At 57.8% G+C, this 17,662-nt stretch overlaps 1 protein-coding gene across 3 annotated transcripts in view; it reads left to right on the top strand.

Moving 5' to 3' along the window:
* LRP5 (LDL receptor related protein 5) overlaps positions 1 to 17,662 on the top strand; it is a 107,588-nt gene that overhangs the window by 24,951 nt on the left and 64,975 nt on the right. For all 3 annotated transcript variants that reach the window (XM_070230237.1, XM_070230236.1, XM_023654608.2), the window contains exons 2-5: positions 4,624 to 5,020; positions 11,575 to 11,772; positions 15,509 to 15,705; positions 17,187 to 17,318. In XM_070230237.1, coding sequence (XP_070086338.1) covers positions 4,624 to 5,020; positions 11,575 to 11,772; positions 15,509 to 15,705; positions 17,187 to 17,318 — 924 coding nt within the window. The remainder of the gene's footprint in view (positions 1 to 4,623; positions 5,021 to 11,574; positions 11,773 to 15,508; positions 15,706 to 17,186; positions 17,319 to 17,662) is intronic.

The raw sequence follows: 17,662 nt of genomic DNA on the forward strand, positions 1-17,662 counted from the left end.
CTGAGGCTCAGAGTGGAGATGAGATGTGTTACCCCAAATCTCACAGCTGGAGTCCAGGCTGGGATTTGAACCCGGGCCCCTGAGTCTGTGTGCACGTGCTTTCCTTTCTAGCCAAGCTGGCCTGGGGCTGGATGAGTGCAACGTTTAATTAATTACAACCACCACCACCCTGACTGTTATTTATGGAGTGTTTAAAATGGACCTTTGTATGAATTGTCCTCTTTCAGCCTCACAGTCTCTCATGTAAGGGTACAGGAATTACTCCCATTTCACAGACGGGACGTTGAGGTCTGGTGGGCCAGGTCTGAGCCGGGGCAGCTCTGAGCCGTCACCCTGAGCTGGCTTCGGGGCTCCCACGCGGGGGTCCGACCTGGTCTGTGTGCCCTTGTGATATATGATCCTGAAAATCGTATTTGCACAATTAACTTCATCACAACACGTGTGGAATTTGGGGTTCAAAAACTTTAAAATTATGTTCACCCAGACACTCTGTGAGGTCGTCTTTCCCTTGTCCAGTCTCCGTTCCCGTGTTTGTCCCCACCTAGCACTCTCTCATAACTGCAATTCTAGTTCAAATCAGGGTTTATAGTTCTGTTGCGTGTGTGTGGACCTAACAGGACATCTTACACACTTTCTGGTGTGACCGCACGCATTTTTCTTACCGTGTTAATGGACGCAACTTTCCACTGAGCGGACAGTCTGGTTAGCTGTGCCATTGGAGGTATTTTCTTGTTTATTTTTTCTTATTGTGAGTAAGGCTGCAGCAAATATTGTGACTAGGATCTTTTCCTTCCTCCAGGTGTTCCTTGGGATAAATTCCTGGGAGGGTGATTCCTGGGGAGAAGGCTTCAACATTTCCATGGTGCTTAATACCAGCTGACACGGTGTTTTCTGAAAGGGCTGTTCTGGCATCTGTGGCCACCAGGTGACAATCTGTCTGGGTTTTATGGTGACTCCGCGTGGGTCCTGGGTCGCTGTGGTGGCTGGGCCAGCTGCTCTGTCCTGTCCACCCTGCCCTCCCTTCCTTCTTGCATTGTATCATTTCTTCTCACTGCCCCAAAGCTCAGGCCACCAGTCAAGCCACGATCCTTGGGTGGAGTGACTGGGCAGGTCAAGTCACCTTTCCAAGAGCTGTAGTCTCCTCACCTGGGGGATATGCAACCGTGACCCCTGACGTGCAGTGGGCTGGGAGGTGAGAGGTTCTTCGGCACATGGGCACCTGGGGAAGGAGCACATAGGACCAGCGTCTGCTGCTGTCCCGCATGTCCTACCCCAGGACCTTTGCACTGGCTGTTCCCTCTGCCGGGGACACTCTCCCTCGGGCCCTCCCTCACCCTCTTCAGGTCTTTGCCCAGCTGTCACTTTCTCAGTGAGACCTCCCGACCATCTTCTGTGAAATGGCAGCCCCCTCTCCCAAACCCTTTTCCCTGCTGTTTTTCCAACCACAGCGTTGATGTTCCGAGGTACTGACCTTGCCTCATCTATTAGATTTATTGCTTATTGTCTGTTCCCCGACTGGAATATAGGACATGAGTGCGGGTTCTTGGTTCAGTTGCCTGTGCCCAGATGGGGGGTGTGTGTGCTACATGACGCTCCGTCCCGGTCGCGGCCCAGTGCACCACTCCTTGTGGCCGCCTGTCCTGATGCCCTTTTCTCACATTTCTCCTCGGCTGTCCTCCTGCCCGCATCCCCCCCGCGGGCTGGCTTCCCTCTGTCCATCCTGGCCCGGCCTCTCTCTTCCAGTGGGAGAGGAGGGAGCCCAGAGGAGGCCACGTCTCCCCGATGGGCCAGAGCACGTGGGGCATGGGCCAGAGCACGTGGGGCGTTAGCCTGAGTTGCCCAGGCCCAGAAGAGGGGACTGGGGAGCAGGCGCGGCCTGTGCCGGCTGGGGAAGGCGCTCCCCACCGCCCCGTGAGTTCCTCAGGTGACGGATACTGAAGTGGGCGCCTCTGACACTTCAGAGTGGAGTGTGGGTGGTTGCTAAACGTCTCGGAGCAGGAGCAGCTCCTCCTGGGGAGAGCCTGCCTGCCAAGCCCGCACCCGCGCCCGCCAGCCGGCTCCCCTCCCCGAGGCCCAAAAAGCACAGGAAATTGACAGCCTCCCCCCACCCGCCTTTGAAGGGCGCACCTGAACTGCCCAGAGTGTAAACTGGGGGGGAAAATGTGGTCTTTCCAGTTCGGGGAGAAAGAACAGAGCGCACTGAGGATGTTTTGCGCCTGGGGCAGCTTCCAAGAGCTCCCTGCCCCCCACTTCCCCGGCCCCTGCGCCCCGGTCCTCTGGGACCTCTGCTGTGGGGAAGTGTTTCCTGGGTTTCTGGACAACAGTTGGGGCTGGCGACTTGCCCCCCGCCCCCCAGGGGTACCTCCCTCCGCAGCGCCTCCCTTCTGTCTGGAAAGCGGCTGATCAGAGACTCCTTGTCTGAGGGCCATCCACCTGGTGAATCTCATCCCTCACCTGCAGTTACCACTTCCGCTTGAATACCTGTGGCCATGGGGAGCTTACTCCCTCTTGAGACAATCCCTTTTCTTGTCGTCCAGAGGCGCTAATTTAAGGTGGAAAGAGAAGTCAGCTTTCTTCTCCCTACTTGCTTTTAACAAGAGGTGCTCAGGCTGGAGTGGGGCCACCCTGGGGCCCTTGGCGACAGCACCGTGTGCACGCCTGCGTGTGTCCGTTTCTCAGGAGAGGATCAGCTTCTCAGGGGCTTTGTGACCCCCCGGAAGGTTAAGAACCACTGCATGCCTGGGCGGGTCACGCCTTTGCTGGATGAGTGGGGACGAGCCAGGGGACGTTGCCTCCGGGAGCTGGGGAGCCTGGCACCGTCAACCTCACGGGTGAGATGGGATTACGGATAATCCCTGCTCCGGTGGTGGCGATGAATGGAAACATGGTGTGGGAGTGCCGAGTTCTCTGGCTGTGCCGTGGGGTGTCTTTTGTTTGTGCCGGCTCTGGCTGCTGCCGCCGTGCCCTCCAGATCCTGCACACGACCCTCTTCCCTGGAAAGGTCCCTGCCTCCCGTCTTCACTGATTCTCCCTCCTCTCAAAGTTCTGGACCCTCCCTGATCCTCGGCGTCGTCCCCGTCTCCCACTGCCCTATACGGCCTGCCAACCTCTGACCCCCAGATGGTACCCGACTGTCAGCCGGGCCTCTGGGGGTGAGTGTCGCTGCTGTTCCTCTCCCTGGAGCCTCTGGCTGGGGGTCGGGATCCAGACCCTTCTGGGAAGCCCCCTCTTTTCCTTTTCACCTCTCTCCAGGCAAAGGTGACTCACTGTCTTGAAGTTGGGGTGTGCAGGCGGGGTGGGTGAGTGAGATGCGTTTAGAGAGCAGCTGCTGCGTGCTGGTGGGCGGGGGGCGGGCCGGGGCGTTCTTAGATGGTCAGATGGGCCTTCTGGAGTGCAGCGTCCACTAGGACCCTCAGCACGTTGGGGAGGATTCTCGTGAGCAGCTGGGAAAACAGGGAATGTTCCATTTTTAATTTTTAGCAACTTTTTATGGAAGGCCTTATCCACAGAAAAGTGATGCATTTTGACAAACCGAATACACTCGTGCAGCCAGCACGTGACGGGTGTTCCAAAATGCAGAGGCGAACCTGGCCGTGCAGGCTTCTCTCGAAGCCTTATTTGCCTCTTCTGTGAAATGGGAATAATGTCATCACGGCCCACGCCTGTGCGCAGCGTGTGCAGGAGGCTCGGAGCTCTGTGTACGGCGTGTGAACTGCACAGAGCTGTCAGCCTGTGACAACGTGTGTTCTTTATTATACGTTTGCACCTGCTTGGGGCCGGGGTGGGGTTGAGATTTGGGGACAGATGTTTTGGGAGGCCATCTCTCCCTTACAAGAGGTCAGGATGTCCAGCTCAGATGCAGTTGCCCCATCCCATTGTTTGATTTTTGCAGTGTCCTTTCCTGCCGCAAAGAATTGTAGAGCTGACATAGCGGTGATGGCAGTGGTGATGGCGGGAGTGGCAGAGCCCCGTAGACGGTCCTGACCTCGAGTCCTCCCCACGTCCTCCTGTCCTGCAGAGGAGGGGCTGGGATCTGAGCTGGGCCCTCGCCCTGGCAGCCTGACCTTCCTCTGAGCAGCGCGCGGAGCTGTCGAAGGGGTTTGGGGTGGCATTCCGGAGTGGGAACCTGAGGCCACGGGAAGGGAATTGTAAGGGAATCGTGAGGCTCCGTCTGGCCTGGACTTCTGATCCCAGCCGGGCCTCTCCTGGGCAGCGTGGCCAGGGCTGTGCCTTGTGTCCCCTCCCCTGCGTCAGGGTGACCAGGATGATGTGATTTCTCTGCAGCCCCCAGAGGACCCGTGTGACCTGGTCGTGGCATCTGTGTATGAGGTGGTGGGCGTGGCAGGAAGAGTCGCCCAGGCCTGGGTGGGAGGGACGGCAGCTCTCGGTGGTTTCAGTAGCAACAGCACTGTTTGCTGTGTTGACAGAGCCTCTGAACGGTGTGGCTGGGGCCTGCCCGGGCTCCTTTCTGGCAGCACCTTAGGGAGTGGAAGGAAGGAGCCGGAGAGCCTTGGACACGGGTGGGCGGGTGCCAGGAGTGCTTCGTGCCCACAGCCCCCTGTCTTGAGCTGTGCGGCCCGCGGCTCGGCCAGCGGTCCTCACGGTTTGCTTCCACCCCCACAGCCTCACCTCTCCTGTTGTTTGCCAACCGCCGGGACGTGCGGCTGGTGGATGCCGGCGGAGTCAAGCTGGAGTCCACCATCGTGGTCAGCGGCCTGGAGGACGCGGCCGCGGTCGATTTCCAGTTCTCCAAGGGAGCCGTGTACTGGACGGACGTGAGCGAGGAGGCCATCAAGCAGACCTACCTGAACCAGACGGGGGCCGCCGTGCAGAACGTGGTCATCTCCGGCCTGGTCTCGCCCGACGGCCTGGCCTGCGACTGGGTCGGCAAGAAGCTGTACTGGACGGACTCGGAGACCAATCGCATCGAGGTGGCCAACCTCAACGGAACGTCACGCAAGGTCCTCTTCTGGCAGGACCTTGACCAGCCGCGGGCCATCGCCTTGGACCCTGCTCACGGGTAAACCCAGCTGCCTCTCCCCTCGGGAGGGTTGGGCGGGACATGGTTTCTCTCTTGAACTTACTTGAGCCCAAGTACTTTTTTTAGAGAAAACCTGGCAATCTTAAAATGAGTTTGCCTTTCAGAATTTACTGAGAGTTTTTTCCCCTCGATGTTCCATAGTTACATTTCTTTGTTAAACTTATCATGTCAGAGGTGATGCCATGCCTGGCCGTGGACTTGAACCATTACCCATCTCTGTTGCTTGCATAACGGGGTCTGACAGGTGCGGACGTTTAACCCTTGGCATCTGCACCTTTCACCCCTTTGTAACTGCATTAGCAGAAAACGGGTGGAAAAAGCGAAACTCCTCATCCAAAAGTAGAACTTGCTGAGGGATTGTTTCTCTAGTCTCTTCCAGAAGCTTTCTGCTCCCCTTTCTGAGCTCACTGAGGCCCATGAAGGCTCAGGGCCCGGCCACAAGGGCCAGGTCGCGTTTGTGGGTGGTGGTAAAGCTAAGAACATACTCGGAGTTGAAGGCTGGGATGGCGAGATTGTGGGGAGATGGCCGAGCTCCGCTGGCCAGCCAGGCCACACTCATTCTAGCCTTTTCCAAGCAAGAGCTGTTTGCTCAGTCACTCCTTGGCCCTCGGTCCCCTCCTCCCGCAGCCTGGGAAGGACACACTGTTACTTGGGCTGCACCAAGCCAGCCACCTGCCCACAGTCAGTGACTGACCCACTGTCTGTCCACTCTCTGCTGTCTCTGAGATCTCAAACAGAAACGCAGTAGGACCCCTGGCTCTGGTCCTGATGCCACCAACTTACTGCTGCCCGTGAGTGTGCCCTCCCCTGTCCTGGGGGTGATGCTGGCTGTGCTGCCTGGAGGCCAAGCCGGAGGGGCGTGTCAGCCTGCCCTGGGGCGGGCGCAATGACAGGCCCAGGAGTCGGAGGCCTGTCCCACTGAGGCTGGTGTTCGGGGCACTTGGGGCGGAGGCCGGGTGAAGGGTGCTGTGGTGGCCGAGCAAACCTCTGTCCACAGGGGCTCTTGGTGTGTTGACTTCGAAAGTGCTCTAAACTGGCTTCTGACGTCGGGGAAGTGCTGGCGACTTTTAAAGCTGGCTGGTTTGTGTACAAGCTGAATGTGCGTGTGTGCGCACTTGCACGCAGGTGTGTCTGAGCCACTGAGTGTGGCAGTGGGAGGGTGTGAGCCTCTGTGCATGTTCCAGTGTGGGTACATGTGTGTGCATGTGAGTGTGTGTGTGTACATGTAAGTGTGTGCACGGATCAGTGTGCACACACACCAGCAGTAGGATGGGGTAGACTTTATGGTCCTGCTATCTGACCCCCTGAAGTCAGGCCAGAAGAGCCTAGTGCCCCCACCACCAGAAGAGCGTCCCAGGGGGGCCATGCCAGGCAGTGACGTCCCTGTAGGCCTCTCTTGCCCCCCATCCAAGTGGGCTGAGCTGCCCGGGGGCCAGCCTGACCTTCCAGGATGGTCTCCACGCTGCACTGTGGCTCCAGCACCCCTGGAGTCACTGACCACCTGCCAGGAGCAGGTGGCTGGCGTGGCCGAGTCTCCCTGGCTGAGAGAGGGCATCCATCGGTGGCTATAGAGGCTGAAGGGAGCAGCTTCGAGGTCCTTACAATGCACTGCGAGGAGAAGACCGTAAACAGATGTTTCCAAGAGGGATGTGTGCCACAGAGAGTAAAACAGGGCCTGAGCTCAGGGAGGGCGAGGTGAGGGGCTTCCCATTGTAGGTTGGCAGCCTGCCTGGGAAGTTCTCTTAGTATCGTTTGAGCAGAGACCTGGAGCAGATGAGGGTGAGAGCCATGCAGCCATCTGGGAGAAGAGTATTCCAGGTGGAGGAACAGCCAGTGCAAAGACCCTGGGGTAGGAGGGGCTGGAGGTGTTGGAGGGGCTATAGTGGAGTGAGGGAGGGGCAGGGGAGGATACATAAAATGGGAAGAGGAGACAAATCAGGTTTGGAGTGGAGGAGTCACCCGTCTGACTCATGCTCAAGGGGGTCCCTCTGGCTGTTGGAGTGGGAGTCGACTTTGTGCTGGAAAGAGGGAGCTCCGTTAGTGGCTGTTACTGTGATCCTGGCAATAGAGGGTAGCAGCCTGGACCAGAGAGGTAGTGGGCTGGGGGTGAGAAGTGGCCATATTTGGGATCCATTTTGAAGACAGAACCAACTGGATTTGCTGGCACTTTGCATGTAGGTTGGAGAGAGACAAGAAGCAAGGATGGCAGGGTGCTGCTCTGTGCCTCAGTGTCCCCATCTGTACAGAGGTGTGACCATGTCACATGTCATGTAGAAAATACCAAGAACAATTAATGGGTTCAATACATGTTAGTTAGCTGTTGTTATACTAAAAATGCCCCTCCTGGTCAGCTGAAATATAATCTCCACATCCGTGCTCTTATTCCTCTTTTTTCCTTCCTCGTGGCCTTTTACCTTCTTGGTTGGGAGGTGCTTGGTGCTCAGTTGTGAGGAGCTTGGTACTCTGTTGGGAGGTGCTTGTTGCTCAGTTGTGAGGAGCTTGGTACTCTGTTGGAGGGTGCTTGGTGCTCAGTTGTGAGGAGCTTGGTGCTTGGTTGGGAGGTGCTTGGTGCTCAGTTGTGAAGAGCTTGGTACTCGGTTGGGAGGTGCTTGGCACTCAGTTGGGAGGTGCTTGGTGCTGGGTTGGGAGCAGTCTTCACGCTCCCATCCAGGCTGGCTTTCTTTGCACCATCTCTGGGAGCCGGTCAGTCTCTGGCTCTGGTTTTTCTTATTAAGTGTTTGAAATCCTTTCTGATCTTGCTTCTGAATTCTCCCCCAGATCTCCTTGCGATCACACCCCTGCCCCCTGGGGCAGAGTAGACTTTGGTGCTGATGTCCTGGGCAGGGTTATGAGGCCCTGCCTTCCCCCACCCCAGTAACACATCTGATGAGGAAGGGAGTGAAGATGGCAGTGGTGGTCCCCACTCCCCAAATTGAATGTGGGTGAGAATGCTGGACTGTGGTCCCCAGGTTCATCTGTGAATGAGCTTGAAGTTTGTGGTCCTCAAGTTTGCTTGTGAATGTGGTTGAGGTTTGAGATGCCAGCTCTGTCGCCTTAGGCACCGCGTTGCCTAGGAGAGGGGAGTCCAGGCCAGTGCATAGAAGCCAACGGCGGCACCCCCATTCTCACCAAATATTGACCCGAACGTGGTCCCCTGCACGACTTTAAGCTCTGAGTCCTGGGGGCAGGACTGCTGTCCTGAGAATGGGGACAGTGGGTTTTGTCCTCCGTCCTGGCTGCAGGCACGAGATTGACAGAGGCAGCTTTGCCTCCTCTGGGCCCCATTGGAGCCCCTGCCACCTCCTTGTGCCCTCCTGTGATGCTCTCCCCCCGGGGTCCTTCCTCAGATGAGGGATACCCAACCCGGCCGTCATCAGGATGGAAGGTTCTCGGTCCGAATGTCCACCTCCGTGTGCATGTGACCAAGAGCCTACAGCCAGGAGGGCCCACGGGCCCTGGGGACGGGACTTGGTGCAGTTTCGGCTGTGCGGGTGGCAAAGCACAGGCGTCCCGGCTGGGTGGAGGAAGGCACCAGCGCCAGGTGCCCACGGGGTGGCAGCGTGCACCCTGGGGAGGACCCTCTGGCCCCGAGTCCCTGGACCAGGCTGACACCAGCCCAGCCCTGGGAGGACGCCCAGGCCTGTCCCAGCCCACGAGGGGCTGCCGAGGCTGCTGGGTCTCCAGTTAAAGCCTGGCTGAAACCCAACCCCCTGTTTGAGATGCAAAATGGCCCTTCTCTAAAATAACCCACAACCACAGCCGCAGCCAGCCTTGCTCCGAGCCCAGGCGGCAGCGTTTCTCTTCGGAAGCTGGTCTTCCTCTGTGGGGTCTGGCGGGGCCTGTGGCAGCGCTGAGGACTCTGCAAGAGCGCGTCCACGCCAGCCGGGCCCCGTCGCGGAGTGGCTCGCAGATTCCCCATTTAAGGAAACCAGCGGGCCTCTGTTATGAAACCCGGGGGAAGGAATTTGAATTATGCTCCTCGCTGAGATCCGGAGCCTTCCCCTTGGCCGCCGTGGAGCATTCGGGGAGGGCAGGAGGGGCTGGGCTGGCTCTGAGACCCAAGCTCCTGCTACCTTCCTGGGGGGGCTGGGCCCTGTCCAGGCTGCGGGGGGTGGCAAGAGCACAGGGAAAGGGAGGCGCGTGCACCAGCCCACGGGAGCCTTGGCCGAGCTGGCCGACAGCACCTGCGAGCTGGGACTGCCAGGAAAAGTTCACAACAGCCCCGGCCAGCAGGCGAGGGGTGAGTCATATGACGGCCGGGCTCTGGCCTTAGGCAGAGAACCACGCTGTGCTCCCGGCGCCCCTGGCGTGTGACCTGGTGCAGGTCAGCCTTTTGGAGCCTCAGTTTTCTCATCTGTCCAATGGGGCTAGTAGTTGTCACTTTCCCTGGGTCAGTCGAGTTCTCTCTAGATGCAAAGGAGAGAGCGCAAGAGAGGCTTTTTGGAGAGGTGTCTGGATGAAGCACGCTCTCTCCTGTCTGTCCCCACTGGGTCTGGAGAGGAGGGGAGCTTGGCGACAACAGCTGGGTGCAGTTGTTGTGTGGCCACCGTGCCGGGAGGCGGGTACGTTTTGTACGGAGCCCCTGCAAGCTCGTTCGTGTTAATCTCGGCACGACTCCTCCGGCAGGTGGCAGCAGCCCCGGCTTGGAAATCATGCCCGTCTGGGAAGCCTGCCTGGCTCCATGAAAGTGGGTGGCCGCTGAGCTCCCGTCGGGGGAGAGGTGGCAGCTGCCTGTGTATCTTTTCCCTCTCCCACTGGACAGAGGCCCCCAAAGGGCAAGGCTGAGCCTGTTCTCCCACGTCCCTGAAGACCGCGCTGGTCCCTGATGGCCGCCGCTCAGGGTTTGCTGTAACTGGACAAGGTTTTATCTCTGGAACTGCAGGCCAAGAGCAGTGGGGGGACTTGCTGGTCACGGAAGCAGCTGGAAGAAAAGGGTCTCTGGGCCCACAGAATAGGGCATCTGAGAAGCGCCACTGTTCTCTGACTCACTCAGCTTGCAGGCACCACCTCTCCCCACTGGGCTTGTGCCCCGGTGGGCCCTCCCACCGATGGCACAGGTGGCTCCCCTGCTGTCCTCAGTCGGGGTTCCAGCTGGACTCCCATTGGCTGGGCGTGAATGAGCCTCCTGTCTCTAGAGCGGTCACTCAGGCAGAGTAATGGATTTGCTGATGGCCAGGACCCATCCATGCCCACCCTGGGGGGCGGGGAGTGGGGAGTTACATGGACCGCCAGTGGGAGAGGGTCCCTCAAAGGGAAATTGGGCACCATCCGCCTCCTCTGTGGAGAAGAGCTGTGGGGTAGACAAAATGAAACAGACCTGCCACACCTTGTGTCCTGTGGCTCGTCCACACTGCCTGGGATGGAACCCGGGGGTCTTGTGTCTTCCAGACTGGTGTTTTCCTCTCTGGTCTCCACTGAGGAGCCGTGCCCGGCCTCCAGGCTCACATCCGTGGGCGCCTCGCTCCGTGGCCGGCCTGGCCCCCGGGAGCTGGCGGGGTTTGAACCCGTCACCCCGGACGCCTGGTATTGCAGTATATTATCTCTGCTCACTTGGTGGGACATCACATAAGGAAGCCTTTTAGGGATGTGGCACTTTCTCGTGGATGTGTGGTGGCTGCTTCTCACTGGAAACTTGAGAATGTGGATGAGCAGAGCCGGGTCACCCACAGACCCGCCCGGGAATAGCTGTTGCCATCACTTCAGTGTGCACCCGGCTATGTGTGCGTGTGTTTAAGAGACGTAATTTTTTTCAAAGCAGTTTTAGGTTCACAGCAAAACTCGGGGGAAGGTACAGAGAGTCCCACATACCCATGTGCATTCTGTGGGTCCAGACAAAGGTTTAATGCCATGTGTCCACCGTTGTAGCATCCTACAGAACAGTGTCACTGCCCCAAAGTGCCCTGTGCCCCACCTGTTCATCCCTTTCCCATCCCCGGCAGCCCCTGAGCTTTTCATCATCTCCTTAGTTTTGCCTTTTCCAGAACGTCATAAAGTTGGAATCAGACAGTATGTGGCCTTTTCATATTGGTTTCTTTCACTTCATAACTTGCCTTTAAGGTTCGTCCGTGCCTCTTCATAGCTTAATAGTTCATTTCTTTTTAGTGCTCAGTAAGTTGTATCCATTCTACATTTTTAATTACCTTTTAGAGGTTCATTTACAGCATTTTCATAGTAGCAAAAAATCAGAAACAACTCAGCTGTCCAAAGGGGAGTGACTTAAATAATTTAGAGAACTATATTGCCATTAAAAGAACAAGGAAGATTTCTATTGGTGAGAAGAGAGGATACCCAGGGTATGTTGCTAACGGAGAACAGGTTGGAGACTGTGTATCTGATTACCCAACTTTGTTTAAAAATTAATGTATCACCAGCTGCTTAGAAGACCAAGCCCTAAACATTGGTTACCTTGTTTGGGTGAGAGCCTAGGGCAAATTCAGTCTCTGTTTCCTGTTTGCGCCGTGTAGACAGAAAACAGAGGTGGAAAGCAGATCTGTGTCAGCTTTCTGCCCTCGTGCCTCTGTTCCCCTCATCAGGTACATGTACTGGACAGACTGGGGTGAGACCCCCCGAATCGAGCGGGCAGGGATGGACGGCAGCACCCGGAAGATCATCGTGGACTCGGACATTTACTGGCCCAACGGGCTGACCATCGACCTGGAGGAGCAGAAGCTTTACTGGGCCGATGCCAAGCTCAGCTTCATTCACCGCGCCAACCTGGATGGCTCATTCCGGTAAGTGGCCGCCTACCCGCGGGTCCCCACCGCACCCCAGCTGTCACCAGACCCTCAGCTGGTCCGAGCTTCGCTCAGGCCCATGGTCTCGTATCTGAAACCCTGGGGGCCTGAGGGATTCAGGACTTGTCAGAACTTAGAACAGCAGTAGAATGCACACACCACATCTAACCTCACACCCCGAGCAAGGTCTGGGCGGCATCTGCCGTCTGTCACGTGAATATTTTTATAGCAAAACGTACACCGTTCATTCTGAGTGGGAGAGAAAACTATAAATAGCCCTGCATCCACGCACAGGTTTTGCCACCAAATTAGTAACAAAATGTTTTCGGTTTTCAGAGTTTCTGGATTTTGAAATGGCAGATAAGAGACTGTGGACCTAAAGCCCAAGGGGCCGACAGGGCTGTGAACTGTTCTCAGTGCCCTCTCTGTCCCCCCAGCCCATGAGCCCCCTGAAGGCCAGAGAGCCTTCCACATAGCAGGTGCTCAGTCAAATAGGGGAATGAATGAGTGAGCATAAAGGATTATTTCCTTGTCGGGTAATTGCTTAGAACCTTCTGGTCAGCTTGGCTTCACAGCCCCACTGCTTGATTATGCTTCAGATGTAGGAATGTCCCTGCTGTGTGCAGGTGACGGTGTTATTCACTGACCAGCTGCTGCCTGCTGGCTTGTGCCAGGTCTTGGGGATCCTCTCGGGAGGATAGACCCCGTTGCCGCGCTGGTGGGGCTCCTGGCCCAGGCGGGGAGTGTGTGGGTGCCGGTGCTGGAGGCTGTGGTGATCCCATGTGGGAGGTCTCGGGTGTGGATCTCTGCAAATACAGACAGACACCGACTGCAACAGACGTGAGGACGTCAGGAGATTTGCTGCATTTTCTCCAGGCCTGTGTATGAGTTATCCGTCGCTGCATAACAAAAATGCCCCCAAACTTAGCAGCCTAAAACAGTAAACCGTGCTTTGGGAGCTCAGGACTTAGGAGCAGCTGAGCTGGGTGGGTCTGGCTCAGGGCGTGTCCTGAGGTTACAGCCAGGCTCCGGGCCAGGGTTGCAGTCCTTTGAAGGCCGGACTGAGGCCGGAGGCTGTGCTTCCAGCGTGGCAGGACCTCGCTTCCTCCTGGACCTCTTCTTACAGCTGAGCCAGGCACACGTTCTCTCCCCTTGTCCCTCGGGGCACAGACTGGCCTGGGGCCTGGTTGGAGATTTGGGAAGTGGGGCAGCCTGGGGAACCGTGGTCCTCGGGGAACTCAGTGATCCTGGTGCTTACGGGGTGGATTAGAGGCCGGAGAGGCTGCAGGCTGCAGGTGCCCTGGTCGACGGAGAGTGACAGGGGACTGTGGGGATGATAGTGGCATTTAAAACATGATAATCACGGTGGTAGTGATGGTGATGGTGATGGTGGCAGCAGTGGTTGTGGTGACTGACACTGATTATGGTGGTGGTAGTAGTGGTGGTGGTGATGATGGTGGTGGTGGTAGTGGTGGTGGTGGTGATGGTGGTGGTGATGGTTGTGGTGGTGGTGGTGGTGATGATGGTAGTGGTGGTGATGGTAGTGGTGGTGGTGATGGTAGTGGTGGTGGTGATGGTGGCTAACCCTTCCATAGCACTTGGTGTTTGCCAGGACATTTTATCAGTTTATTTCATGCTCACATCAGCCCTATGAAGTGTTTGCTATTATGAACTCCTGTTATAGGGATGCACAGAGAGGCAGTTGAACTCACCCAAGGCCACACAGCTAGTCAGAGCCAGAATTGGAACCCAGGTACTGAGACTGCAGGGCCCACGCTCAGCCCCTCTTCTGCCTGCGTCACCACTGGATTCTTCCGGCCATGCAGGTGGCAGCTGCTCTTTGTGGACGTGCCCAGGGCTGTCAAAGGGAAGCGTGATATGCTGGTAAAGAGGGTGAGCACTGGAGCCAAGCCGACCTGCTCGGCTCCCTCTCAGCTGTGACCATGGCTGGGTCACTCCTGCTCTGAGCCTCGGGGCCTCGTGTGTGGATTGGGGGTGGTAATTGTACTTTCTAGGGGTAGTCAGAGGGTTCAATGTGGCCACGCACGTGAAGCTTGGGGCATGATGCCTAGGCATAGTAGTTGCTCGATAAAGGCTGGTGTGCCTGGGGCGCTCCTGGCTCCAACTGGAGACGGAGGGCGCATGGCTGGAGCTGCACCCAGAGAGGACGGGGTGTCCTGGGAGCAGGGGCGAGGGTGGGCGAGGTGAGCTGAGGCCTGGAACTAGCTTCCCGCCGTTCTTCCAGCCTCGGCTGGGCTTGGGGAGGAGGAGCAGCCCCAGAAATGATGGGCCGAGCTCGGCTTCTCTGATCAAAAAATGCCGCGTCATGGACAGCAGCTTGGTGCTTCCCCAGAACGCAAACACTGAATTAACATAGGATCCAGCAATTCCACTCCTAGGTTATACTCCCCAGAACTCAAAACTGGTATGGAAATAAATCCTTGTATGCAATGTCCATAGCAGCACTATCCCCAATAGCCAAAAGGTGTCAACAACCCCGTGTCCACTGACAGATGCATTAGGAACAGATGAACAAAACGTGCTCTGTCCACGCAGTGGAATACTGTTCGGCCGTAGAAAGTAGTGACATACTGACATATGTTCCGTGGATGAATCTTGGAGACGCAATGCTCAGTGAAAGAAGCCAGACACGAAAGACCGCATGTCGTATGATTCTGTTTATGTGAAACGTCCAGAATGGGCAAATCCTTGGAGACAGGAGAAGACTGGTTGTTGCTGGGCGGGCGGGGATGAGGAGTAGCCGCTTAATGGGCTTGGGGTTTTCCTGTGGAGTGATGGAAATGTTTGCGAACTAGATGGAGATGGTAGTTGTACATCATTGTGACTCTGCTGTATATCGCTGAGTTATTCACTTTGAATGGTTAATTTTGTGTTATGTGAATTTCACCTCAACACATCTTTTTACAAGTGACGTCAAGAAAACAAAAACGAGGCAGTGTCAGGTGAGATCAGGAAAGAGCGTGCGTGAGTGGCCTCAGCTATTCAGGAGCACTTTTTGAGCATTACCCTCCTAGGTGCTGTCCCAGGGGTTGGGGACGTGGTGACCACCCACCCGCAGCCCCCTCTCCAGGGAGCTTACAGTTGGGGGAGGGTCATTAAACCAGATCATCGCACGTGCTCCCCGCCATGTAAAATTACATTCTGTCACCGGTGTCCATAATCTCATTGAAAGCAAGCCCTCGTTTGCTGGGCGCTGGAAATACCTAGAAGAGAAAGCTTTTTCTGTCCTGATATCCAGTTTTGTTTACTCTGATAATAGAACTTCCTGGCATCATAGGAATGAGCAAGCCCGTGTGCTCTGATTTATATCAAGTTCCTAGAGCATCGGGACAGGTCAGGCGTGCTTGTCATCAGCTCTCTGTCAGCAGGTGTGGCTTCCTTCTTGCCACTTTTCTTCCTTCTTTCTCCTCCGTGGGACCCTTTGCCAGCAGCCACCGTTGTCGAAGCAGGTGGGATGGGGAGCAGCTGGAGGTACCGCGCCCCTGTCGCAGTCAGGGATGGCAGGAGGCTGGCTGGGTCTGGAAGGCGCCCTTGCACGCTGGGAGAGCGTCCTGGGGTGCGCTGCCCCTGTCTCCTGCTGCTCCATCACAGCTGCTGTTGTCCTGGGTGATGTCGGTGGGTCAGCAGTGGTGATGGACGGCTCTCGAAGCTGGGAGCATGCGGACCATGGGGACTCCCCTGATGGCTTCTCCCTTACCTCCTGCCCCCGCAGGCAGAAGGTGGTGGAGGGCAGCCTGACGCACCCCTTCGCCCTGACGCTTTCTGGGGACACCCTGTACTGGACGGACTGGCAGACCCGCTCCATTCACGCCTGTAACAAGAGGACTGGAGAGAAGAGGAAGGAGATCCTGAGTGCTCTCTACTCGCCCATGGACATTCAAGTGCTCAGCCCCGAGCGGCAGCCCTACTGTGAGTTGGGGCAGGGGGTGAGGGGGCATGCGGGTGGACGGCTCCCCAAGGGCAGCCATGGTCTGGGGAGGCCGACCCTCAGAGCAGTGGAGGAGAGCAGGGGTGCTTGATAGAGAGGAGGGAGGTGTGTGCAGGGCAGGGGCAGGCTGGGGAGGTGTGTGCAGGGCGGTGGCAGGCAGGGGAGGTGTGTGCAGGGCAGGGGCGGGCTGGGGACCTGGGGACGTGTGTGCAGGGCAGGGGCGGGCTGGGGAGGTGTGTGCAGGGCAGGGGCGGGCTGGGGAGGTGTGTGCAGGGCAGGGGCGGGCTGGGGACCTGGGGACGTGTGTGCAGGGCAGGGGCGGGCTGGGGAGGTGTGTGTAGGGCAGGGGCGGGCTGGGGAGGTGTGTGCAGGGCAGGGGCAGGCTGGGGAGGTGTGTGCAGGGCAGGGGCGGGCTGGGGAGGTGTGTGCAGGGCAGGGGCGGGCTGGGGAGGTATGTGCAGGGCACGGGAGCCTGGAGGCTGGGAGAGGCCCATGTGCAGAGCTCGCGTAGGGGTTGCTTCAGGCAGGTCCCCGTCCCAGCATTCTCCAAGGTGGAGGCGGCAAAGAGATTCCCAAGGAAAGTTGCCCTGTTTTCAAGGCCCAACAGGAGTGCCATATTCCTTAATGAGAAATCTGCTCTAAATCAAGTTCTCAGCCTGGGGTCTCCATAGGGTCCTGGTAGGGGTCCTGGTGTTGCGTGGGCTCAGGGCTGCTGTGACAGGCGGCCAGTGGGGCCAGAGCCCTAGGCTCACCTCCTCCTACGGGGACCAGGGCCAGGGTTTCTGGCCGTGGTGCTGTAGAAGGTTTTAACCTTCAACTTAAGAGGGGGAGCTTGGGGTTGGCAGCTGTTGTCTGTGCCGAGGGGGAGGGCGTCTCTCTGGAGCAGTTTTCCGATGAGAAGGTCGTGGTCCTTAACCGCGTCCACACCTGGGCCGGCCCCTGGCCTAAGGCAGTGTTGGGGAGGGAGAGGCACGGCCTGGTGCGTCCACTCCGGGAACCGGTGGGTTGGGTTCGATGCCCTCATTTCAGGGGACTGCGCCCACCCTGCCCCAGGCAGAGCGAGATGCCGGCAGTACTAGTTCAGGTCAGTTGTGTGTTGGTTGTGGAAAGGCTTGGGAGAAGGAAAAGCGTTGTCATCAGCACCAAGAGCCTCGGCCCAGTGTCCAGGGGTGGCCACTAAGCATTTGTGCAGAGCCTGTGGGGTCCAAGCATGTCAAAAAGATACGACAGACCTCTGCTCCAGGAACCCACCGACCCGGGGGCTCCCACTGTTCCTGCGCAGGCAGGCTGAGGGTGGCCTGCACGGAGGAGGTGTCCCCTGGGGGGCGCCCTGAAAAAGACGAGGGTTTCTTGTAGCAGATTGGGGGATGGGAGTGGGGCAGAGAGGATGCCACACACCAGGAGCGGTGGGGGTGGAGGGTCCTGTTCTGGAACCTTCTCTCACCCTGCCCTTTTTTCCTAGTCCACACGCGATGTGAGGAGGACAATGGTGGCTGCTCCCACCTGTGCCTGCTGTCCCCAAGGGAACCTTTCTACACGTGCGCCTGCCCCACTGGCGTCCAGCTTCAGGACAACGGCAAGACGTGCAAGGCAGGTGAGACGGGGCGCCGGTGGGGACCGGCTGGCGGGGGGCGGCCACTGGCCTGGGTGCCCACGGGGACCTCCAGTGAGCTTCGCGGCACCGTCTGTCTCCCCAGGGGTGGGGTCAGGCATCGCGGGCGCTGTGTCCCGGTGTACTCTGGCAGCCAAGCAGCTTGGACTCGAGGTCAGATCGGGGCTGTGCTGCCCGGCGGATAAGTGATCTCGGGCACATTCCTGACCTCAGAACGTGTGTCACGTCCTTAGGACGAGGTTGTGGGGACAGGCAGAGACCCCAGGTGCCGAGCACGCTGCCAGCATGCAGCGGTCACAACCTAAGAGCCCGCTGTCTTCCCTATT

This window comes from Equus caballus, chromosome 12 (assembly GCF_041296265.1).
Source record: "Equus caballus isolate H_3958 breed thoroughbred chromosome 12, TB-T2T, whole genome shotgun sequence".
In the NCBI taxonomy this organism is placed as follows: domain Eukaryota; kingdom Metazoa; phylum Chordata; class Mammalia; order Perissodactyla; family Equidae; genus Equus; species Equus caballus.